General features: G+C 36.3%; 4 protein-coding genes across 5 annotated transcripts; 3 read left to right on the top strand and 1 right to left on the bottom strand.

The window, feature by feature from the left end:
- Positions 1–979: 979 nt before the first annotated feature.
- On the top strand, positions 980–3,295 carry LOC109149824 (U-box domain-containing protein 4-like). The gene is made up of 2 exons (XM_019297832.1): positions 980–2,194; positions 3,077–3,295. The coding sequence occupies exons 1-2, from the start codon at positions 1,214–1,216 to the stop codon at positions 3,155–3,157; spliced, it is 1,062 nt and encodes a 353-aa protein (XP_019153377.1). The 5' UTR covers positions 980–1,213; the 3' UTR covers positions 3,158–3,295.
- A 6,031-nt stretch (positions 3,296–9,326) lies between these two features.
- LOC109149718 (calcium-transporting ATPase 1, chloroplastic) lies at positions 9,327–14,634 on the top strand. The gene is made up of 7 exons (XM_019297656.1): positions 9,327–9,766; positions 10,079–10,133; positions 10,217–12,150; positions 12,457–12,615; positions 13,303–13,474; positions 13,565–13,863; positions 13,986–14,634. The coding sequence occupies exons 1-7, from the start codon at positions 9,590–9,592 to the stop codon at positions 14,232–14,234; spliced, it is 3,045 nt and encodes a 1,014-aa protein (XP_019153201.1). The 5' UTR covers positions 9,327–9,589; the 3' UTR covers positions 14,235–14,634.
- A 2,587-nt stretch (positions 14,635–17,221) lies between these two features.
- Positions 17,222–17,902, top strand: LOC109149203 (mitogen-activated protein kinase kinase kinase ANP1-like). Its single transcript, XM_019296867.1, has one exon. It carries the CDS (start codon positions 17,222–17,224, stop codon positions 17,900–17,902), a length of 681 nt encoding a protein of 226 aa, XP_019152412.1.
- Positions 17,903–18,705: 803 nt separating this feature from the next.
- On the bottom strand, positions 18,706–21,077 carry LOC109149351 (cyclin-D5-1-like). Of its 2 annotated transcripts, none has more exons than XM_019297073.1 (5): positions 20,434–21,077; positions 20,251–20,337; positions 19,878–20,172; positions 19,351–19,484; positions 18,706–19,226 (listed from the first exon to the last, which is right to left on the bottom strand). In XM_019297073.1, exons 1-5 carry the CDS (start codon positions 20,686–20,688, stop codon positions 19,098–19,100), a joined length of 900 nt encoding a protein of 299 aa, XP_019152618.1. In that variant the 5' UTR covers positions 20,689–21,077; the 3' UTR covers positions 18,706–19,097. The 2 variants fall into 2 exon arrangements, with proteins under 2 accessions (XP_019152618.1, XP_019152619.1); XM_019297074.1 differs by having other exon boundaries at positions 19,151–19,226; positions 19,368–19,484.
- Positions 21,078–25,600: the final 4,523 nt, after the last annotated feature.

Raw genomic sequence — 25,600 nt, forward strand, 5'->3', positions numbered from 1 at the left:
GTGTTCGAAAATGCACCAGAGTGAAATGCACGTACAAATGCACCTCACCAAATGGTACATTTCCAAACACTCTGTGATGTATTACCATTTTAGAATTTAATATTGGATTGTAGTCACATAATCAGGTCAAAATGTACTTAGATCAAAGTTGATAACTCTTACATTGAAAACATATGGTTTATAATTGAAAATTTGTGAAGATTGCGTGATGATTTGGAACACTAATTATGACAAAAAAAAGATTTTTAACACAGTTCGAGAAATCTCTAATCTGTGATGCACTTCTCGTATTGAGAAAAAATCCAAATTCACTATGAGCACAATTTAAAAGTACAGAGTTTGGAACACTTTTACATAATAGAATATAGATCTCACTATATATTTCTATTGAAACCTGACTCTAGTATTACTCCTATGTGGAATTCCTTCTTCTCAATATTTCTCTGCTCTCAGTAAAGAAGATAGAGAATTGAATGCAAACCGTTCCTTGCTAGTTGCTAGCGTGAGATCTTTATATAGTATTTCAAGAGATCCTTTATCTAGTCTGTATTGGAATATGAATCTTACCTTGTCGGAGATTTATTCTTTGTTTCTTTCTTTGATTGATCTTCTCTATATTATGATAGATTTGAGATAATGTTTTTACACTACACGATTTTGAGCCAACAATAATTATCTGTGTAGAACTAACTAAAAGGTAAAATTAAACCGTTTATTATTGATTTGGCCCGGTTCAATTACGTAATCTTGATTCAATTTTAAATTCTAAAAACTAAAATACAATATGAAATATGATACGAAGAATGGTTTCCTACTATTCTCTTGCATGTTACGATTTTATCATTATTCCAAACGTAAAAGTGAAAAAGCTCTATCGAATGGCGAACCTTTGACGCACGCGTTCTGAGGGACTCTTTGCACGTGCTGTCCCGACTGGGATTCGTTACTGTCGTGCGCGTGGCTTCCCTTCCTCTCCTGCTCTTATTAGCCCATTTGTCTCTAACCCCAACCGGTCGTTTCTTTCGTTTTATAATTTCTTTTCTCTCAACGGAAGTTGCAAAACGTAAAGCCATCGAAACGGGGTCGTTTTTAGCTTTGAAATTTCATATTTTTTCTCTACTACAGCTAGTACTATCTGGGCGACACTGAATTCCGGTGACCGGGTGCCGGTTTTTGATGAAGTGAAACCGTGGGATTGGGAGTTTTAGCGGCGATGGAGAAGGAAGTTCAATCGGATTACACTTATATGGGACGAAGCTTCAGCGGTCTCAGCATAAACGATGATTCATCGGCTTTCAGCGATTGCAACAGTGATAGATCTGGCGAGTTCCCGACGGCTTCTTCTCAGAGCCGGCGGCTACTCGTGGCTTGCGCGACGGATAACTCCGACGAATTGCTCCAGCAACTGGTGTGCGATCTTCAGTCGACATCAATCGATGAACAGAAGCAAGCCGCAATGGAAATCCGGCTCCTCGCGAAGAACAAGCCTGAGAATCGAATCAAAATTGCCCGAGCCGGCGCGGTCAAGCCGCTCATAACGTTGATTTTCTCCACCGATCCTCAGCTTCAGGAATATGGCGTCACCGCAATTCTCAACCTCTCGCTCTGTGACGAGAACAAGGAGCTCATCACGGCGTCCGGTGCAATCAGGCCTCTCGTTAGAGCTCTGAAAGTCGGCACATCTACGGCTAAAGAGAACGCCGCTTGCGCTCTGCTCCGCCTATCACAAATCGAGCGAAACAAAATCGTAATTGGACGCTCCGGCGCGATCCCGCCCCTAGTGGACCTTCTAGAAAACGGGAATTTCCGCGGCAAAAAGGACGCCTGCACGGCTCTGTACTCGCTGTGCTCAGAGAAAGAGAACAAGGTCAGAGCCGTCCAGGCCGGAGTAATGAAGCCTCTGGTGGAACTAATGGCCGATTTCAGCTCGAACATGGTGGAAAAATCCGCGTTCGTGGTTAACGTATTGGCATCCGTGAAGGAGGCGAGGGCGGCTCTGGTGGAAGAAGGCGGAATTCCGGTGCTGGTGGAGATTGTGGAGGCCGGAACGCAACGACAGAAGGAGATTGCGGTGGCCATACTGTTGCAGCTATGTGAGGATAGCGTCACACACCGTACCTTGGTGGCCCGAGAAGGAGCCATTCCCCCCTTGGTGGCTTTGTCGCAGTCCGGTACAAGCCGCGCCAAACAAAAGGTAAATATCTTCTTCTTTTTTTCTTTTTTCCTTTAAAAAAAAAAAATCTTTTTAGATCTTTCCAGTTGCAATGCCTTTTTACACATTTAAATTTTTCCCACAAAGAAAAGTAGTGATTCATTTACTAATATATTACAACATTAATATTATTAATAATTTTAAAATTATCACAACTTATTTATAACATACAATGAAACATTAATTCCATATACACTAATTGAATAATGTAATATAATATTATATATCTCAACTAAAAACTTAAATTGATTATTAGACACTTAGATTGCATATTTATTATTTATATACTAAATGCTAACATATTTTTGACGGAGCACTGCACATACAATAGGTAAGGTTTAAATCTACTTAAGTTAGTAAATTGACGATTAGACTACACTTTTGTTATTTATATATTATATACTTAATATTTAGATTAGAATAATACATATTTTTATGATCTTTTAATTTAACATAGCATATGCTTGGTCGAAGAGTCGTGCTAAAACATAATCTTAATAATATTGATGTTGATTGTTATAGTAAAATAAAGACATGGACAAATAGGAAGTTACCAAATTTGTAGCTGCAATAAACAATAATACGTGCTAGGACGAGCAGATGTCTAAGCTTAAAATATAATATATGAACGAAATAAAATAATGTAGACGAAGGTAAAGGAAAGGAACAAACCCAAAAAAGGTGATTGTTGATTGGTTGGTTGCTGAAGTGGCATCAGCATTTAAAGGTATTAACGAATGGCATTAATGCGTGGTTATATTAATAGTGCACAAAGTTGGCATTATAAGTTTTTATGTGACAGTACGTCACAACTCTCGTGTGATTATATTCTCTTTTTATTGATGGCCCTGAATTTGTATATAGGCTGAGATTTTGACCGATCTTCTACGGCAGCCCAGATCCGCCACTGCTACTGTGCCCAGAACGTCTGATGTGTCTGTTTAAGGTACCCCGCAGCCTCTCCACCAAGTATTAAATCGAACAATTTTATTTTTTTTTTTTTGGATGATTTTGATTAATGATTTGACGAGAATAGAATTCTCCTGTAATTGTAGCGTACTAGTGTTTAAATAGTTGAGAAAAGATTAAGTAGGAAAAATATGGGGTAACCAAAAAAAAAAAAAAAATACATGTAAATTGTTCTAGTGATATGATGTATTTTAAGGGTTTTTTTTTTTTTTTTTAATTTGGTTTTTCTGGAAATTTAAAATGTTTGAAGTTGAGGATTTAATTATATCTTTGGCATACGATCAGTTGTTGGTTGATTATGAGTGTGATTATTTTATTGATGATATTTTCATGTACCTTTTTCCTTGTCCCTTCACGATTACACCAAGCAGTGGGCTGGGGTTATCTTGAATTGTCAAAGGTATCAATAACCCACTTGATAAATGGGTAGTGGAGAAGTTTCCTTTCTTATCTCCCAATAAATTGCATGGGAAGGACCCACCAAAAACAAAGAGTGAAAGACTTATACACGAAAATGGGTAGGAGTAGATTCTATCTATCCATCTACAGTTAATATATATTCATATATACTGTACCCAAAACAAGATTCATAATTCACTCACAACGACAGCAGCCTCGATCTTGTATGGTGCAGGCACGTCCGCACGTTGTATCATTGTGTTTCTTTTAATTTCATTATACCCTCCATTAGTCCATAGTCCATCCCCCCATGTATCATGTGTTATTAGGAAGCAGTGATAGGTTGGATTCCCCTCAGTTCATGTCCCCACACCCCACCTACTGAGTGCTACGAAGACTACTATTATTAGTCTTATTATATTAAGTGAGATAGCTTAACTGTTAGTCTGTTATGAATGAGGATTGAGGAGTAGTAATTAATTGCCCAATGATAGTAATTAATGTATTCAATATGCAACCAGCTTGGTTAACGTGAGTGATCATGTACTATGAGGTCAGGAATTTGAACCCCCTTTTCGTATAGAAAAACCAATCTGACCAGCACGCTCGTTGCGAACGGGGATTAGTCTGAGTATGGTACGGACTTAAAGGTGCCTCCTAACGTTAGAACCTGCTCAAAATATCTCGTGGTCTGACAAAAAAAATGTATTCAAGAGAGAATAAATAAATATATATTCGGAGGTAGTACTAAAGGGGGTCACATCCAAAAACACTTGTAATCCTACTACAAAAATGCAAATGGTAGTAAATACACCGCGATTTACAAATACGTATGTCTTGTAGTATATGAGCTCGGGTAATTATGGTAGTAGGTTAGACACTCTCGAGCTGGTACGAGATTAAATTGTTGTTCCCAAAATCTCCTCCACCAGAAATTTAATGCCCTATTTATAGAGGTGAAGAAGGAGCACATGTCGGGGATCAAGCATGCTTAGCTTGCAACGCGTCTCACATGCACTGGTGTGGTCGGCGGCTCTTCTAATAGGTACGTGTGGACATTGATTCCTGACAAGCCCATTTACGACACGATCGGCTGATCGATTAGCAGAGGTATTTTATCCTCTAGCACAAAAGGTAATCCGATAGGAGGACCCGACCCGAGCACTAAGGGTAGGACCGAGCAGAGAGGATGCCATAACTTGGCCAATAATCTTAAAGGTCACACTTTTACCGTGCCGGGGATATTCCTTATCAAATGCAAAATAATATTTTATCATTTCTTTAAATTTATGGATGTGTTCAATCTCAATTAAAAGTTTAAGTTAATAGTTCTGCATATATATTATGTGTTCAATATGCTCCCTCACACGTGTGGACCAATTACTTTTTTGATGGATATGATCATTAGCATGTATATGAGTCTAATATAAAATTTAAAAAATATTAGTCCGTATCAACTAAAATTTAAACTAATAATTAAATTGTATATTCATATTTTATATATAACTATGCACAACTTGCCTCTGAAATGAACCATGCGGAAGCATGAAATTTTTACTTCTATCTTCTAGCTGGCTTTCAAGACTTCATCAACACTATATTACTATATTTGGCACATTAGCTACCATAAACTAAACAACTTAGACTCACTTGCAAATGATGTCATATTGCCATTTTTTGGCAACAATGAAAACGGGCAGTCACAATTTCAATGCGTACACTAGATAAACCTCATTCCTATGTAATAACTCGCAAATCATACAAAAAAAATTAGAAAGACCTTGTGAGATGTGCTTGACCGAAAGGGTATTGACATTAATTGAACTTGTGACCTTTAAGTACAAGAATCATGATTCACCCATCGACCACTAATATTGGGGCTAATATTGTCATTTATGTTGAGAACAAGTTGGCTAGTTGTGTTTTTTTTTTTTTTTTTTTTTTTTTTTTTTTTTTAACAAGTTGGCTAGATGGTAAAATATATTTTATCATTTTAGTACCTTTCTAATATAATTAACAATTAACGAACTAATTATGGGAAGAGTTGCCATTTGTGCCAAGGTCTTAAATTCTTGTGAGACCGAGTAATAGTAGTTGCAAAAGCTGGCAAGGCAAATTATTCAACTTGACAACTCCAAGAAACATTCAAATCAAACAATTTTTACTTTTTTATTTTTAACTACTCTATATAATTAATTTAAAAAAACATTAAATTCAATATTCATACAATAGACATCGTAGTTCTGTGTCATTTTTTTGTCAAAAAAAAAAATACACTTGCATGTTATGATATTATAAATATTAATATTAATAGCTCCCAGAACAAATATAGGATGTCTCGTAGCGACAAAAATAGACATCTAACCTAAACAATTGAAGACTAGTTAGCCCAGCAACAATCAACCATAATTCTAGTCAAAAGCCCAGTTCACAACCCCACAATCGTTATACCCTACACCACGGCGCACATAGCACTGTGCGCCACGCGCCTCCCAAAACGACGTCGTTTTGGGAGGCGCGGTAGGAAGTTGCTGGGATTATGTGTATTTGTTCATACAGTTATGTGTATTGGTTCATACAGTTATGTATATTTTTATACAATTATGTACATTCTTTTTATACAATTATGTACATCCGAATCAGAAAATTTGTGTGTATTATGTTAATAGTTGATGTGTATTATGTTAAAAGTTTATGTTTATTATGTATTATGTTAGATTATGTGTATTATCTTTTAAAAAGAGTATGTATATTTTGTTATATAATTATGTACATTCATGTATACAGTTATGTGTATTCTAGTATAACATTATGTACATTCTTGAACAGCGGGTTTTTTTTTTTTAAGAAAAAACTACTGCCATTCACTGGGGCGGGAAATTTCAAAAAAATAAAATAAAAATTAAAACGACGTCGTTTTGCATCTGGGCGCATAGTGCAACGCGCGCCGTGGTGTAGGATATAAATTGCCACTACCCCATCCAAATGTTCCACTGTCAACTTTAATTATACAATTTTCTTTGGCAAACCGGCTGCCAGTTGTTATACCATGGACCAGGTCCACTTTGTAAAATGGACTCTAGTCATAAATTGATCCATGTTTTAAGAAAAAATGGATATTAAAAATGTATATTGCATTCATCTTCCACACACAATAATTTCGTTTTACAATTTCATATCACCTATGAAATTTGATTTTGGCCTTTCAATTACAAGATTTTAAACTATATTAGCCATAATTGATGAAAAATTCGAAACGAGCATTTGAATAGGCCCAACTACTGCGAAGCCCAAATGATCACATATAGTTTCATGCAAATCAGACTTTGGTGATCGGCCCATTTGATGCTCCAAACAAATCGTTGAACACGGCAAATTATGCTGTGCATCCGTATGCACCAAGCATGGTGCATACGGATGCAAAAACGACGTCGTTTTTATAAAACGCGCGCCTCCCTGGATGCAAAAACGACGTCGTTTTTATAAAACGCGCGCCTCCCCTTAAAAAAAAAAATTAGGTTCGAAACTCTAATTCCATAATCGATGAACTATAATTCCATAATCGATGAACTATAATTCCATAATTGATGAACTATAATTCCATAATCTAATCTATGAACTAAAATTTTCAGAATGAATGAACTATAATTCCATAATCCATGAACTAAAATTCCATAATGAATGAACAAAAAAATGTTGTTACTAAGAATCGAACTTGAATTTTTTTTTTTAAAGGGGAGACACGCGTTTTTAATAAAACGACGTCGTTTTTGCATCTGTATGCACCATGCATGGTGCATACATATGCACAGCATAACTATTCGTTGAACACATCCCAAATGACAGTTATTAGCAAATAGCAACTAAGCTGTTGAAAAAACTAATGAATACGCAAAGTAAAGTTGAATTTTATGGTTGAAAAAGGTTATTCTTGTGAACGGGGAGTGGTGGGCCACTGCAAGATGCCGTCCAAGCTGTCCTACACGTGCCTCGCGTGGAATCCTACACCCCACCCTCCACGCCTTCCAAATGGATCCATGTTTTAAGGAAAACAAACAAACAAACAAAAAACATCACTTAAAAAAAGTCCTCAAAAGGAAAGAATAATAGAGTAGGTGGAGTATGATTCATCTATTTAAAAGTCACAACTTACAAGTCTAATTTTTATTAAGAGTAAATACCTAAAATGGTCCCTCGACTATAACTAAATTCACAAATTAGTCATTGACTTTCAATTTCAACCAATTAAGTCCTTAACTTTGCAATTTTAACAGAATTTGGTCCTCCGTCTATTTGACAGTTTGTTGACCGTGATCTTTGAGGATATATATGTAATTTCACAATTCTGCATCATTCGCCACGATTTTGCATTATCGTCGGCGGCTGCGCCGTCATCGACGTCTCCATAAAACCTGCAGCTCTCGTTGGAGCGCATGGAGGCCTCCAGGATGACGTTGCACCGTTTCGGAAACACGTCGTCTTCTTCGCTCTGGTACGAACTCAACTAGAGTGCGGTCTGAAAATGCAACCGGAACCTTAAAAAACCGACGATGGACCATGAAATTACATATATATCCTCAAAAATCACAGTCAACAAACGGTCAAATAGACGGAGGATCAAATCGTGTTAAAATTGCAAAGTTAAGGACTTAATTGGTTGAAATTGAAAGTCGATGACCAATTTGTAAATTTAGCTATAGTCGAGGGACCATTTTAGATATTTACTCTTTTATTAATATTTTTTTTTTTTTGAGCTTATGACACAGTTTTTTAAAGTGATTTACTTTAATATTTTTACTCAGTGCATACTCTTAGTTAGTAACAATTGGAAAGCGCCCTAAATATGATTATGATTATTATACTTAAAAATAATGAGTTTTATTCTTGTGAATCCATTTTCAATGAGTTAATTTCATTTCTGGTTCTAGATTTATAGGTATCAGTCTATTTGTCGGGTGTGTTTGGTTCGCACAAGGGATTCGAAATTAGAATGGGAATTAAATACTTGGTAATTGTAACGAGTTTTGGTAAAAACATTTTACATATTCGATAGTATGTGAAAATTGAAATGATTATCAATATTGATGTTTGGCTATGTACGACTTTGTAATATGGTATTAAATTTGTTATCAATACATAAGTGTACTACAAAATCTACAAAAGTGCAATTAATAAAACAACAAGTCAACTTCATGGCAAACTCTAAGTTTAGTGCATAAGTCTACCCCATAAAAATTCATAAGACTTTGTAGTTATATTACCAATAAGAAAAATGATGCCCTTAGGCCTTAGGGTTGAGGTTCAATCTTTTGGAAGAATAAGAAAAATGATGATTTTGATGATTAATAACATCATTTAAACATATTTATTGACATTGTACAAAAAGTAGTCATACCACACTAATGTTTATAATTAATGGGATATTTTGAAAAAAAAAAAAAGACTAAAAATAGAATATTCATCAAACCATTTATAACACGGGAGAGATGTGGGGAGCTTATAGTTATTTTTAGTAAATTGTTAATAATTTTTCTCTCGAATCTCAACGGTCCATCTCTGACCTCTTACAGTGCACCAACATGATCGGAATTGCTGCAAATGACGCCGAAACTTAAGGGTCTCTGTACAATACAGAAATGGCAGAAAATTACAGTTCTATAATTATCAATTTTTCATTTAAAACAAATTAAAATACCTTTTTTATAGGAGTAATTGTTTATAATTATATGATTTGATTGAAACGAACATCAACTTTGTGGAAGTGTCAGTCACGATTCACGAACATAAAGAATAGAATAGAATACACTTTTTATCTTCGACTTCACTGCGAAGATTGAAGTAAAGTAAAGTAAATCTCCATATTCGTCAACTGCTTTTGGGAGATAGCAGGCAGTTTTAGTGGTTTAGGTATAACAGGCGGCGGAGCAGAGCTCCAGCTGCAGCAGTGCGTGCAAGGTTTCTTAAATTCTCAGCAGAAGAAGAAGCAGTAGTGTTGCGTAGTTGATCTGTATGGAGGAGTATATTAAGGAGAATTACGGGGAAGTGAAGGCGAAGAACTCATCGGAGGAAGCTTTGGAGCGATGGAGGAAGCTCTGCTGGCTCGTCAAGAATCGCAAGCGGAGGTTTCGATTCACCGCTAATCTGTCCAAGCGCTTCGAAGCTCGTGCTATTCAGCGCTCCAATCAGGTTTCTCTCACTCTCACCTAGTAAAATGCGTTGCACTTACTAGAATCTCTTTTCTGTTGACTTTTCCCTTCTTGTTATTATTGTTTTGTCCGGTTTTGTATAAATGCAGGGGAGTATATTACGTACTTTGTTCTTTAATTTCATTGCTACATAATGGGAAGTTAAAGATCTGTTTGGAATGAAGTGGATCCATAAGAGTCTGTAGATTAATTAGACATCATAGTTACCTAAGTTGTTGATGTCTAGGTTATGATCGACGTTTTGTGTATGAATCTATCAAACATATACCTAATTGACTATCTCTTATTATAGGAGAAACTAAGAATTGCTGTTCTGGTTTCACAAGCTGCACTTAGCTTTATTCAAGGTATGCTTCATTTTGGAACTGAAGTTTTCAGTAGAATCAGTACTGTAGTTTCATTAGGTTAATATTCAACAAACTACTTCCAGGTGCAAGTTACTCTGTCCCTGAGGACGTCAAGGCTGCCGGCTTTCAGATATGTGGTGATGAGTTAGGTTCTATTGTTGAGGGTCATAATTTGAAGAAGCTGAAAGTTCATGGTGGGGTTGACGGCCTTGCGGACAAGCTCTCGACATCAGTTGCAAATGGGATTTCTACTTCTGAGGATTCTCTTAGCAGAAGAAAAGATATATATGGAATTAATAGGTTTACTGAGAGCCCAGCCAGGGGATTTTGGATATTCGTATGGGAAGCCCTTCAAGATACGACACTGATGATACTTGCTGTATGTGCTTTTGTGTCTTTAGTGGTTGGTATATTGACTGAAGGATGGCCAAAGGGTGCTCATGATGGACTTGGGATTGTTGCTAGTATCCTGCTTGTGGTATTTGTCACTGCTACGAGTGATTATAAACAGTCTTTACAGTTTAAGGATTTAGATAAAGAGAAAAAGAAGATCACAGTTCAAGTTACTAGAAATGGCTTGAGGCAAAAAATTTCAATTTATGATTTACTTCCTGGTGATATTGTTCATCTTGCCATTGGGGATCAAGTCCCAGCTGATGGACTCTTTGTTTCAGGGTTTTCCTTGTTGATAGATGAATCAAGCTTAACTGGAGAGAGTGAACCAGTTAATGTGACAACTGAAAATCCTTTTCTCCTTTCCGGAACCAAAGTCAGGGATGGATCTTGCAAAATGCTTGTTACTACTGTCGGGATGAGAACCCAATGGGGTAAATTGATGGCTACTCTTAGTGAAGGAGGAGACGATGAGACCCCATTGCAGGTTAAACTGAATGGAGTTGCAACTATTATTGGCAAGATTGGTCTCTTCTTTGCTGTTATTACATTTGCTGTTTTGGTGCAAGGTTTATATATCCGCAAGTTGAGAGAAGGCTCCCACTGGAGCTGGTCTGGAGATGATGCTCTGGAAATGCTGGAATATTTTGCTATTGCAGTTACAATTGTTGTAGTGGCTGTTCCTGAAGGGCTTCCTTTGGCTGTGACTTTGAGTCTTGCATTTGCTATGAAGAAGATGATGAATGATAAAGCACTTGTCCGCCATTTGGCAGCGTGTGAGACAATGGGATCTGCCACTACTATATGTAGTGACAAGACAGGGACACTAACTACTAATCACATGACCGTTGTAAAAGCTTGCATGTGTGGGAAGATTAAAGATAGTTCAGTGGACGTTCGTACATTTGGCTCTGAGGTTCCCGATTCTGCAATGAACATACTATTGGAGTCCATATTTAACAACACTGGAGGTGAAATAGTTAAAAGTAAAGATGAAAAAATTGAAATCTTGGGAACACCCACCGAAACTGCTCTATTGGAATTTGGGCTTTTGCTTGGAGGAGATTTCCAGGCAGTGCGCCGAGCATCAGAAATCATAAAAGTTGAACCATTTAATTCTATCAAGAAACGAATGGGTGTAGTTGTAAGACATCCTAATGGAGGCTTGCGTGCACATTGTAAAGGTGCATCTGAAATAATTTTGGCAGCATGTGACAGCACCTTAGGCCCTAACGGTGAGGTTATTCCTTTAGATGCAGCATCAGTTGACCATCTGAAATGCTCAATTGAAAAATTTGCATGTGAAGCTCTTCGAACTATTTGCCTTGCTTATAAGGACGTAGGAAGTGACTTCTCTGTTGATAACGCTATTCCCTTTGAGGGATATACTTGTATAGGAATCGTAGGTATTAAAGATCCTGTGCGTCCTGGTGTCAAGGAGTCTGTTGCAATTTGTAGGTCGGCTGGGATTACTGTGAGGATGGTCACAGGAGACAATATAAACACTGCCAAAGCGATTGCTAGAGAATGTGGCATCTTGACTGATAGTGGAATTGCAATTGAAGGCCCAGAATTCCGAGCAAAGAGTGAGGAGGAATTGGCTGAAATTATTCCAAGACTGCAGGTGATTTCAACCAGCTTTTATCTTTGATTTGATTTTGCTCCTTACTAGTACATATATAGAAACTTCCCAATTCTAAATGGTCCACTTGAGTGGTAGTCATGTATAAATCTGTTTATTTTTGTAATTTTCTTCTTTGTTTCCTACCCTCCATCCCAAACCAATATTCATCTAATGTTGATTTCTGCATCATTGATATTCATCTGTTTTTTGTATTTTCTTTTGATGGATCACTCAGAGATTTTTTCCTGCAGCTGTATAAGGAGAAATAATTTTGCTCAGTGAAACCTAATAGATCTGCTTCTGCAGGTCATGGCTCGTTCTTCACCAATGGATAAGCACACACTAGCAAAACATTTGCGTACTACATTTCAAGATGTGGTTGCAGTGACTGGAGATGGTACAAATGACGCTCCTGCACTCCATGAAGCAGATATTGGACTCGCTATGGGCATTGCTGGAACTGAGGTGACATTTAAATTCTGCTGTAGTATGAAACATCTCATAAAATACAGATAAAGTTGGGTTTTGAAATTCAACATTTTCTATTATCTGGCTAGTTATGCCAAGTATCAATTTGCAAAGTCGAATTTAATAATAAATTCAAGGTGACATTTAGGGAAAACAAGACTAATGGTAAAGATATTTTCCCAAACTCAACATCCTTCTCTCTCTCTCTCTCTCTCTCTCCCTTTTATTTTTATTTTTATTTTTTTTTAATTTTTTTTATGCACTGTGATTCTTGAAGTTCACTTATTTTAGCTCTTTATATACGGCTATGAAGTATTAGATTTAATGTTCATTCCATCACAGCAATCCTTACAAATTAGACAGTCTAGTATCCCTTTGGTTACTTCTTCTTAGAAACTTCTGAAGCTACAGGTAATGTTTTAACAACAGCATTACATTTCTTGGTATTATTCAGGCTTGAAGTTTTTGTCTGGTGATTCATACATGTCCATATCTCCTTAAGCCTTGTATATTGTATTTTGCCCTTCAAGCCATCACTTAAAATCTTGATGGTTTACTACTTTACCCCTCTCACACTAGCATAATCTGTAGACTGTAAGACAGTCAAATGATTCTACGTATATTTGGAAAATTCTTAATGTTACATTTGTTTGTTATGAATATTTACTGACCACTTATTTTCAGGTGGCTAAAGAGAGTGCTGATGTCATAATTCTAGATGATAACTTCTCAACAATTGTTACTGTGGCCAAGTGGGGACGCTCTGTATATGTGAATATCCAAAAATTTGTCCAGTTTCAGCTGACAGTTAATGTGGTTGCCCTAATTGTCAACTTTTCTTCAGCCTGTTTGACGGGTAGAATAAATTGATTTATATTCAGGTTAATTTATTTGTTTAGTATATTGTTGCTGATATTGTTTCTGTTGAATTTGTGTGCATTTTCAGGTGTTGCTCCCCTCACTGCTGTTCAGCTTCTATGGGTCAACATGATCATGGATACACTCGGTGCACTCGCTCTGGCTACTGAACCTCCTACTGATGACTTGATGAAGTGCCCACCTGTTGGAAGAAAAGGGAACTTCATCAGCAATGTAATGTGGAGGAATATTTTCGGACAATCATTATATCAGTTTGTTATCATATGGTATCTTCAAGGTTCGGGAAAAGCAGCCTTTCATCTTGATGGCCCCGATTCTGATTTGGTTCTCAACACGCTCATTTTCAATGTATTTGTCTTCTGCCAGGTAGTTATAAAGTTTTATTACTCAATTGGCTGTGTTTTGTGTGGTCTAACTTCCAAGTGGCTTGCAAATCATCAATTATCATAGAATTCTATGACAATGTGCATCTTTCTCGTCTCTTGCAGGTTTTCAATGAGATCAGCTCGAGGGATATGGAGAAGATCAACGTGTTCCATGGCATACTAAACAACTATGTATTTGTTGCCGTTATTAGTTGCACGGTCCTATTCCAAATCATCATCGTTGAATTCCTGGGCACTTTCGCAAACACCACTCCTCTTACCTGGCAACAATGGTTTGCAACTGTTGCCATCGGATTCCTAGGCATGCCTGTTGCTGCTGCAATTAAGATGATCCCTGTAGGATCCCTCTGAATTCCTGGTGAAGATATAATGACTTGAAATAGAACCATGAAAAAGACCTTTGATATGTCAAGTTCAGGTTTTGGTGGAACTAGTTGCAGCGACCCGAGACTGTAAGATAGTATTAAGGTTGAACATCCCCTGATACAGTTGCTGGAAAAGGTGGTCTGTTTTGGCAGTTAATCCTAAAGAACATGGAATCGGGCTTTTGAAGCTATCAGAACAGTGGGAATTCATTGTTGAATACCTTGAAATTCAAGGTATTAAGATTGTTTTGCAGCATTCTTGTCATTGAATTTTGTGATGGGCAAAATTCTGCAGAAATCATGATCTGATTCTCTGCAAAACTCTTTAATTAGCGATTTTGTTTGTCCTTTGTATACCATATAATTCTTTTATCATGCTTTAGTCCTACCACCTAGTGTTGAGCATATAATATATAAAACACACGATTCAAACTTCTGCATAACTAACTTCTACAAGTGCCATAGTAGGTCGGGTACCCTAGTTAAACTAACCAATCATTGTATCCGTCCTTGAGCCTTTTGCTAGAAATACTCAATAACAATATAACATGGTTTGGTTTATGGATTTCAGCAGGAGCTCTTGGATGTTGTAAATTTTTTTTTTTTTTGTTAGACGACTACAATCATTATTTGTGAGTGTGCACTAGATAAATTTCAGTTTGTGTCCTTAGTCCACTAAGGACCACAATAAAATAAATCAATCACAATGAGATAAATTAACATAGGTTACTCATAAGTCTTAATTGATCATTTAAACTAATAAGGTTAATGTATCTCATGTTAGAAATTTTTAAAATTTAAGAATAATGGTCAAATAGGCCATCCAACTGCACAGGATAATACAATTAGGTCACTAAATTCAAAAAAACTACAATTAAATCCCTAAATTAACCCATTTCAAACAATTTGTCCAATTTATAGGTTTTCACCCTTTCTAACAAGTCACCCTACTAAATATATTTTTTAAATAATTAATTAAAATTAACTAAAATTAAAAAAAAAAATTAAAAAATTCACACGCCTTCTCTCTGCGAAGGTGCTGATGTTCTCCATCTCCTTTCCATCATCCGCGCCGCCGCCTGCGGCGGCCTTGATGTACCGCACCAGAAAAACGTACGGCGTCGGAACCATCAAGTACCATTCCAGCTTCCCGAGAATCGTCTTCTCCATGGCCAAAACCTGACTCCTAAGATAGCGTTGTCGGAAATCATGATGAAATCGTTCACGTCCGGCGCCAGATTTCCTCATACTTGCAGGCAATCAGCATCGCGCTTATCCCTACCAGACGAAGCTCCTTCCTGGAAACCGTCTTCATCGAAAGAAATCGATCAATCAGGTTAACCGTAAGGTAGAAAGTTTCCGGCAGGAACTCAAACTTCCGGTGAACTTCCACCATCCAATCCACAAGAATAGCTCTCATCTTCGCGTTGTTCTCTGGCTGCGCCGCCATGTAATCTACCACTCGACCTTCTTCCTAAATCACACAGCAGAAACCATGTAAGTAAGCTTTTCAGGCCAGTCAAGCTGCTCGATAAAAAGCTTGATTCGAGATCGGTCAAATATACATTATTTTATATAAAATTGGGAAAGTGAAAGGTGGTGAAGCCATTGTTGGACCTCTGAGAGCTTGTAGAATTCGTAGATATCTTCAACGTAGTCAAGCACAACCAATTCATTGCCAGAATCTGCTGCATCAATCTCCAGGATTTGTTGGACCTCTGTCTCTCCTCTCTGCGAACTGCAAACTGTGTGAAGCGGAAGACGGAAGTGCGGAACGCTGGAACTGCGGACTGCGAACTCCGAGTCTCCGACCAGCGACCGGACACCTGCCAGTGCGGTTTGGTCTTCTCAAGTTCTCCCGGTCTCTCTGCGAAGTCGAAGCGGAAGTGCGGAACTGCCGATTGCAAACTCCAAGTCTCCGACGGCGACCTGCTCGCTGCCAGCTCCGGTCTCTAGTGGCTACTCCGGCGGAGGCTATGTTTTTTTTTTTTTTTTTTAAATATATTTATTTTAGTTTATTTTAATTAATTATTTTTTTAAATTAAGTGGAAAAAACCTGTAAATTAGACAAATTGTTTGAAATATGTTACTTTAGGGAATTAATTGTAATTTTTTTTTAATTCAATGACCTAATTACATTATAGTTCAATGGCCTATTTGACCCTTATTCTTAAAATTTATAACCTTGTAATTTAAAAATCACACTAACCAAAAAGATTTGGGGTGGAGAGAGAATCATAGTACACATAGAATTGTTCCATCAATCAAATGTAATCAACAATCATCATAGAAAATGACAATTCCCAATTTCCCATCCTTTCCCCTGAACTGTCTTGGTTAATTTTCCACTATTAGTTAATTAAATTATTTTCTAATTTTATAGTCTAAAATGTTCTTAACTTTCCTAATTACTTGAGTTCCAATCGGTTTCTTAATTATATTCTGGATTGAACTGGGATTACTTGGTGGATTACTATATAATTTTCTATTAAAAAAAAAGTTTCCTAATACTATACATAATTGGATTGAGAGATTATCCCAATACTAAACTTAATTGGACTGAGATTATCCCAAGTCCTATATAATACTTTGTTACCCAACACTTGGTGGATCATTAATTCCAATTCATCATCATCAACCTTACTATATAGGAACCTTAGTACTCAAGTCCTATATAATACTTTGTTACCCAACACTTGGTGGATCATCCATTCCAATTCATCATCATCAACCTTACTATATAGGAACCTTAGTACTCATAGTATGTCTTGCGAAAAGTTGGAACTCCTTGGTGGGGGAGCCCATGGCATTGTGTTTCTCTCTCAATATTATAATCCACCTACTTTCAGTGTTCCAATGAAGTTAGCCGTAAAGTCTTCGAAGGTCGAGTCTTCAGGTTTACTTTGGGAAGAAGCGCAAATCTTGAGAAAGTTGCAAAGATGTCCCTATATAATTCAGTATTTAGGAGAAGATATGAGCATAGAGCATGGAAACACTATATACAATCTTCTGCTGGAGTACGCTCCCGGTGGAACACTCAAGAGATTGATGAATTCCAGGGAAGGATTCATCCCAGAGGACGAGGCTTCACTATATGCTTATCAACTTTTGAAGGGAATCTTAGAGGTGCATCGTCTCGGGTTTGTCCATTGCGACTTGAAGCCCAACAACATTCTTATCTTCCCATGCAGGTGCGGCTGCGGCTTCAATCAGCTCAAGATAGGCGATTTTCGGCTATCTAAGGTCGCCGGAGAGGGAGGTCACCGAGGAGCTTTACTCTACACCTCCCCGGAATCTCTATTTTGCGGCATGCATGAGGCGCCTAAGGATATATGGGCCATAGGGTGTATGATGGTGGAGATGATGGCCGGGGAATCACCTTGGAGGTTTTGTAACGGTAACGACGACAATAAGTTAGTTCAAGACATGGCCTTCAAGCAACCCCAAATCCCAACCGGCATATCTGATCATGCCAAGGATTTTTTGATGAAGTGTTTCGAAAGAAACCCAAACCTTAGATGGACGGCTGATAAGCTACTCAATCATCCATTTGTTGCCAATACCCATAATCCACTGCTATGCCAAAGATGGGAGAATCATCAAGCCTTGGGCAATAGGCCTTTCAAGACCTCTAATATTGGTTTATTTAACTAAAAGGCAGGGCATAAGAAAGGAATAGGATTTTAGAAAAGAAAAGGATGTTTCGAAACAAATTTTATGTTAAATTTTTTTAGTTTTTGTAAGTTATTGATTTGTGTTTACTTTGTAATCTTGAAAATATAAATGTCAACTTTTCAGTGCAAATCTCTTTTTGTGCTCAATTCCTTTGTAATAGGGTTTTTATATGTATTTAATAAGGTTTAATTTTCAGATGTTTGAATAATTAATGCTTTAGGCATATGAAGATGTAAGATCAAATAACGTGCTCCATTTTTCAGTGATTTGAAGTTGGTTTTGGTACTCTTGTTAATTTATAGGGGCATATAGGTTTTTATACTCAAATCTAACCAAACAATAGAATTAATATTTCTAGTAATTCTTTTTCCACCAATCAAACAATGAAATTCGTCTTCTTAATAATTGTTTTTCTATGAAATTTCAATTTCACTTTCCTTAAAATATTTTCGACGAACCAAACGAGACCTTAGTGTTCTGATGAAGTAAGTCAAAAAGTCTTTAAAGATCGAGTTTTCCCATTCGGAACGAGGGGAACGACAAATTCTGAGAAATTTACAAAAATATCCTTGTATAATTCAATGTTTTTGATGGGATGTTTCGAAAGAAACCCAAACATCAGATGGATTACTGATAATCCATAACCTTTCAACACAAGGCAACAGCTTTACCAGGACAAGAGATGTCAAACAAATGACCCACATCCAAACACATTGTCCCAAACATTCAAACAAATCCAATCCAATCAAATCAAACTCACATTCATGATTCAACAATTAAAAAAAAAAAAAAAAAAGAATGTTTGATTGATCCCAACAACAAACCCTAGAAAAGGTTTATTTCAAGAACATTGTTCAATTCAATTGACACCCCTTTTATAACAGATAAAAGATCAAAACTAAACCAAACCATACTTGCAGCAAAACATCCCCAAGCACACCCTTTAAAAGTTAGGGCTGCAAGCCTGCAAGAGATTACATATAAACACCAAACCAAAAAGTCCCAAACAAATTTACTAAAAAGAACAAATTAAAAGCAACCAACCAATTCAAAGATTAACCTAAATGAAGAATGACTAGTAAGCTTTGAAGCAATATCTTTAAACACTTTTTCTTTTATTAACACTGGACTGTGAAATGTGCTTTTCATGCATGTTGGTGTTGCTGAGATTTGGTCACAATCCAAGAACATCATCATCCGTCCTCTTCCTCTTGGACCCAAGATAGGAAGAAACTGTACAGGGCTTTGGGAACTCATTTTTTTCCATTTCCCTCATTTGATTATAGCAGGATAATACATCATCCTGCACCAGACCAGAATAGAAAGAAGAATGATGAAACATTGTAAAGAAGTGACAATTTTTTGGAGATTAAAGCAAAATATTAATTGCTTAAAAAGAGTGAAGAAATTAATAAGATTTGACTCACAAGCTTAAGACATCCACCTGAAGGTAAGGCATTAATCTTAAGCTCCATACTCTCTTTGATTAGTCCCCCATCCAATGCCAGTAATGTTGCTGCTGCAGCCATTACAGATGGCCTATGACTCATTAAATTTGCAACTGCAGACACAACAAAAAAGGGCAATGAAAGCACTTCACTCTATGACAATCTATACTCAATGCATGGACCCCACATGTAAAGGCCATTATTTGGGTGACCAGAGAAATTCGCAACCACTACCAGATAGTGTCACGCCTTGTGAAAGACCACAAGAAGACCTATAAGTCTATAACTGACCAGCTCAAACCAAGAAGGTCAATAAAACACTGGAGTTGATCTTGTAATCATGTGATTATCTGGTCAACAACCTGGCAACTTGGCTGGAATTGAAGCATGTGCTCCATCTCAACTATAGTTGGATTGCACATTAATGGTTATATGCTCAACAGGGTTGCCTTGTGGAAGACATTATTGATTTGATGACAGATTGGGATTAGAACATATCAAATTACCTCTAATCACACTCAAGATGATCTCCATAGTTCTTGATACTGCAGCACTCTTTCTTTCTGAGACAGTGCTAAACTTTGATAAAAAATAATGGGTGAAAGCAAAAGGAGTGATGAATCCCAGTTTCCAATCCAATGTATTCAGCACCAAAAGCTCCATTCTTTGGATCAAACTGCTCTTAAAAGTTAAGTCTTCCATGGGGTACTGTGACAGTGCTGGAACTCTGCATTCTTCCATTTTTGCAGCCAAGGAAAGGCATGCAATTGACAATAGCTTTATTGCCCAATACTTCTCTCCCTATGTAAATAAAAAAACACAATTACTACATTAATCAAGAACCATAATAAACATCCATAAAGAATCCAATGGGCTCACATCTATGGATTTTCTTGAAAGAAATCTGTCAAGATAAGTGATTGAAAGGAATGTTGTTTGCATTCTGAATCCAAACAACCCTCCAGTCTGCAAAAACAACAAATAGATAAAGAATCACCATTTCCCATCAGAGTAATTAACAAAAAAATAAAAGAGAATGAAATGGGAAGGATAGAAACTGACTTCAAGAATGTATTGTATTGCATCCGATCGAGCTTTTTGGACCCAATTCTCATTGATAACCTGTGAAAGATCAAGCTTTTGGAGTCCACCATTCATGGCGGTTTCCCTATCAAGCAATATTTGTATATACCCATCATCATCTTCATCCTCTGCTGTCATCAATGTGAAATCATCTCCTTCTTTAAGTTCATCATTCAAGCTGGATTCACTTTCTGTACAAAGCAGACTGGACGCAGTAAACGTAGGATTTTCCATCTCAAGAATGTAATAATCTTTTCACATTAATGTTATGTATGATCGTATGGGGAGATGAAGAGATGGGGTTGGAGTAGAATTCTGGGGCCGCCAAACTTTCTTGGAATTTAATTGCTGGGAGGGTATAAATCAAGAAAATGTTGGATAATTAAGAAAACAGAAAATGTGGCGTGAAAGTAGAGATGTGGGAGAGGAAATGGCGGCGGCGGCGGGGTGGCGGTGGCGGTAGTGGTGGCGGAAGTGTAGTAGTAGAATGAGTAAAAGCATGGGTTTGACTGAGCATGAAATGGTGGCAGCAGTGTAGTAGGGTGTTCTGCGGATTCTCCGCTGGGTACCACTCCGTACTTGTTTTCTTAATTGAAAGCAACTTTTTTTTTTTTTTTTTATGAAATTTTGTGGGAAAATAGTAAGTTTTTGGTCGGACTAAAATTCTTGTCACATGTGAGGAAGTTCGGTTCTCGGTTCATATCTCTTTAACATGATATATATTATTTGATATTTATAATTATGATGCATCATTAGACGTTATAATTGTATTAATAGTCTGTTCCCTTCCCCAACAATTCTAATGACCGATCATTCGTTATAAAAGATTAATTTTTTTTAATACTATCGCCAATCAATATAGACCACATATATAACTATAATATATAATTTAATAAAGCTATTGGGCTTCCCATATGAGCTATCTATTGATTTTCTTGATTTGAGTTGGGGTCAGCTCCCTTATATTCTTTTGTCGACTAGGGCACAAGATATATTTCACCCAAAACGCAGATTCAATTTTCAAATAGCGGTGACAAAATTTCTAGTAAATCAAAGTATACAATTTAATAAGTATGCTTGTAGTGTAATATGTGTAGTTTGTGAAGTGAGTGGGCTTCACGGACGTAAACTTTATTTTTTTTACTAACTATAAAAGGGAATAAATTGGTACATGAAAATGTAGATATACTTTGGTAATAAGAAAGCCCCTTTTTGTATTAAAAAAACATGCACTATTGTTAGTTAACCCAAAAGTCTGCAATTATTCGTTATTGCCTGTATTTCAGTGCAAAAGGTTATGCCTACAACAAAAGCAACAAAAACAACAATGTTAAATTATATCTTCAAGATTTGACCCTTTTGACTGAGAGTGAAGCTAGGTTTGAGGATGTTCATCAAAGGACAACGCCTCGTTGATGACTATAATAATCATGACAAAAGAGTGAGGAGTGTGCACCTTAATAATGGACAAATTAATAACCAAAGATAGTCCAACTAGCACAACCAAGCTATAAGTGTATTAATGTATTAATAGCATTATAACTTAGGAGGAAGAATCTTTTTTACTTTATTATTATAACCTTAATATAGCAAATTCTATTTATAAATAATTTTATATTATTTCATTTGCAAGTGATTTTTTTTCTCGATCAGGAGGGGAGGGGAACCTCGGCACCTTAATTTTCTCTAGTGAGGATTCTTATCAAGTGCGGGATGCAAATGCAATCTTCCCTAATAGTTCTTCTCGTTAGCACGGGTAGGTCATCAAAAGTGTGTGTATATGTATAAAGTCAAATTCAGGTGCAGATAGACATTATCAAAAGTTGAAAATTAATGAAAAGGGGGGAAAACGCAGTGACATTTTTATAATTTTTCCAATCACCTTCCTACATTGTATCATTACGATATTGCATTTAGAAATGCTTGAAAGTGCATTTAAAAATGTTTGATGGTGCATGGAAGACACTACTTAGTTCTCATCATCTTCCTCCCCCGTGTCATGACGATTGTGCATTTAGAAATGTTTGACGGTGCATGGAAGGCACTACTTGATTGATATCACCTTCATCTCATGTGCAACCACAATTGTGCATTTCCAAATATTAGATAGTGCATTTAGAAATTCTTGACAATGCATTTCCAAAGCACAGAAGGCACTACCTAATTCTCATCACCTTCCTCGTGTGTATGGACAAGAATTTCTAAATGCATCGTCAAGTATTTTCAAATGCACAATTGTAATTAAAGAAAATTACAAAATACCACAATATTTTTCCTCTTTTTCATTGATTTTCACATGTTGATCATGTTTAGATGGACAAATCAGATTTGTCAAAACATCTACACATGAATGCATATTCACATTTAATCCCATATATATATATATATATATATATATATATATATATATATATATATATATATATATATATATATATATATATATATTGATCTATCCATTTGAGTATATTAACAATTAAGGGTTGTTGATAAAATAAGGAAAAAAATAAGAGGGGTTAATTTTATAAATATTATAAATTTTAAAGTTTATAATAATTATAAAATTAATATTTTTACTAAAACTATCAACTATTAATGAATCTTGATCGACTAATGTGATGAGTCTTAATCTTTTATTGGAAGACCTTGTTCTCATTCGAACTCCTATACTGTATAACAGGGCCGGATTTTAGGCTGTGCAAGCTAGGCTACCGCACAGGGCCCCCAATTTTAGAGGGGCCCCAAATTTTAGAGGTCCAATATTTAATTTTTATCTAGCTACTTTCGAAATAAAAATTAAAATTCTTCAATTGAATTTAAAAAGTTCCATGAAGAGATGGTAAGAATGTGTGCTTATTGTATTTTAACTTTGAGGTCAAAGGTTCAAAACTTGCATGTATTGATTTTAAAAATTGCGATTTTTGGTAGGGTCACATTTATTTACCAGAACAAGGCCACCAAATATCAGAGTTGTTAACATAATAATAAAGTGGAGAGTCTAAGAACCACATATCAGAGTTATTTTATATAAACTCTCACTTTTTGTTTTTTGTTTCTTTAAAAAAAATTTTAAAAAAAATTATGTAATGTTTTTATTTTTCTTTTTTAAAGAGAGATGGATTCACAATTTTTTTTTCTTTTCTTTTCTTCCTCTAATAAATTCCGAAATTTTATCCTCAAAAAAGTTAAGTTACCATATTCTGACATATAATATAATTAGACACAAAGTCCGATGCAAGTATTGTATGCAATGCATATGTTTCACCAAAAAGAAGGTGCCAATCTGGTGGCATTATTAAAAGCTTTGTAGTTAAGTGAATGAAGGAATTGAAGAAGATGGGAGTGGGGGTTTGGTCAGGTGAGGTCAGGTGGGATTCCCAATACTTTGACTCAACTCTTCAGTCTTCACTCTTCTCTTCCTTCTTTCAAACCCCAACACTCTCTGGGCAGTGTGCTCACATGCCTACTTCCCCCATTCATACCCCACTCACTTCACTTCATTTCATTTCCTTCCCTTACATCTCTCCCTCTCTATCCATTTCACAACTAACATTGTGAAATATAAAGTGTTTTAACTCTTTTCAATCTTAAAATGTTATAATTAAACACATTAATTTGTTAATTTGATGCAAGTGTTGACATGACAATACATGCCGAGTTATCCACATGTCTTACACGTATTGGATGTCGGTTGGACACTTAAGATGGTTGTGCCAAATGTCTAATGAAGGCTGCAAGCTAGGTTGATGGGAAGTGACGGGACGTGATATGACTAATTGTTTTACTTGAAAAGTGCCTTTGGGATAGTTACGGTAAATGAGACTTGTTCGATCGGTTGGCCTAATGGGCCTTCCCGGTGAAGTCCGATCGAAAATAGCCGGAGCGAAACAGATGTACAAGGGGATAACTCAACCTTGGTTGAGTTCGAGAAGTTAGGTCGGGGGGTAAGGTAGCTAGCTAGCTATCAATAATAATGGTCGGATATGATCGGCACGGTAAAGATATACCTGATCGTACTAATATATTCCCCTATCATGTGCTTTTTTGTCCAACTGGACAGAGAAGCACTAGAGAAAGCATGACTCGTTACTGTAATATTGGTTACGGTAACGAATAGACTCGTTTATATTCATTTAAGTTAATGTTGAGCCCTTTCAAAAAAAAAAAAAAAAAGTTAATGTAGAGATTAAAGATATCATGTGTATATAATGAATAACATGAAACGACAAGAGGTTAATGACAAATCACAGATGCATGACTAAGGTTATGGCTACATAGAAGAGCTCAAATGCAAATAATAAACACACTTCTTATGGTATGCTATATTATTACTCTTTTTTTTCCCCCACTTTTTAAGTGCTGCAAAATGTATTATTGGTCATGTGCACTACTTAACTGGCATGCAAGTAGGTTCTTGTCTTCTCAGATTTAGTACAATCGGAGAATTTTAGTTATATATTAATGTATACATACATAGTTGCAATTGTCTTAATTGGTTAACTAATTTAAAATAAATTTATAAATTTTACTTTGTTAGTAGCTGTATGATACATGATTAAAAATGTCTGCATTTAACCTTGTTATAAATATTAGTGTAGGTTCTTGTCTTCTCAGATTTAGTACAATCGGAGAATTTTAGTTATATATTAATGTATACATACATAGTTGCAATTGTCTTAATTGGTTAACTAATTTAAAATAAATTTATAAATTTTACTTTGTTAGTAGCTGTATGATACATGATTAAAAATGTCTGCATTTAACCTTGTTATAAATATTAGTGTATAAGCATATGGGGTCGGAATTCAAACTTATACATGGCTGCAATCAATAGTAGCATACATTTTTTATAAGTGAACAGTGGGAAACTTATGTACTACAGTGTACGGCAAGAGTTCCAGTTGTTGGGAAGGATCATCTGGGGGCATAATGGGAAATTTCTGAGTTTTGCCAACTCAACATACAGAGCCTCCGATCAGGTGCAATAAACCATTTTCACTTGAGTCAACACTTTTCATCGAGGGATATAATGAGGGTGTTTGGTAAATGGTAAATAATTGTTGACTGATTGGGTTAGTGAGTTTGACTAGTTGATAACAGATTGTAGAAAAGTGTTTAGAAAATTGACTATTAGCTGATACCTGAT

The sequence above is a fragment of the Ipomoea nil genome, unplaced genomic scaffold, assembly GCF_001879475.1.
Source record: "Ipomoea nil cultivar Tokyo-kokei standard unplaced genomic scaffold, Asagao_1.1 scaffold2159, whole genome shotgun sequence".
NCBI lineage: Eukaryota > Viridiplantae > Streptophyta > Magnoliopsida > Solanales > Convolvulaceae > Ipomoea > Ipomoea nil.

Coding starts and splice junctions, on each gene's coding strand:
- LOC109149824 (XM_019297832.1), top strand. CDS start 1,214: ATGGAGAAGGAAGTTCAATCGGATTACACTTATATGGGACGAAGCTTC. Junction 2,195..3,076: donor CAAGCCGCGCCAAACAAAAG/GTAAATATCTTC, acceptor ATTTGTATATAG/GCTGAGATTTTGACCGATCT.
- LOC109149718 (XM_019297656.1), top strand. CDS start 9,590: ATGGAGGAGTATATTAAGGAGAATTACGGGGAAGTGAAGGCGAAGAAC. Junction 12,616..13,302: donor TGGGCATTGCTGGAACTGAG/GTGACATTTAAA, acceptor ACTTATTTTCAG/GTGGCTAAAGAGAGTGCTGA. Junction 13,475..13,564: donor TTCTTCAGCCTGTTTGACGG/GTAGAATAAATT, acceptor GTGCATTTTCAG/GTGTTGCTCCCCTCACTGCT.
- LOC109149203 (XM_019296867.1), top strand. CDS start 17,222: ATGAGCATAGAGCATGGAAACACTATATACAATCTTCTGCTGGAGTAC.
- LOC109149351 (XM_019297073.1), bottom strand. CDS start 20,688: ATGGAAAATCCTACGTTTACTGCGTCCAGTCTGCTTTGTACAGAAAGT. Junction 20,338..20,433: donor CAATACAATACATTCTTGAA/GTCAGTTTCTAT, acceptor TTGTTTTTGCAG/ACTGGAGGGTTGTTTGGATT. Junction 20,173..20,250: donor TTTCAAGAAAATCCATAGAT/GTGAGCCCATTG, acceptor TTATTTACATAG/GGAGAGAAGTATTGGGCAAT.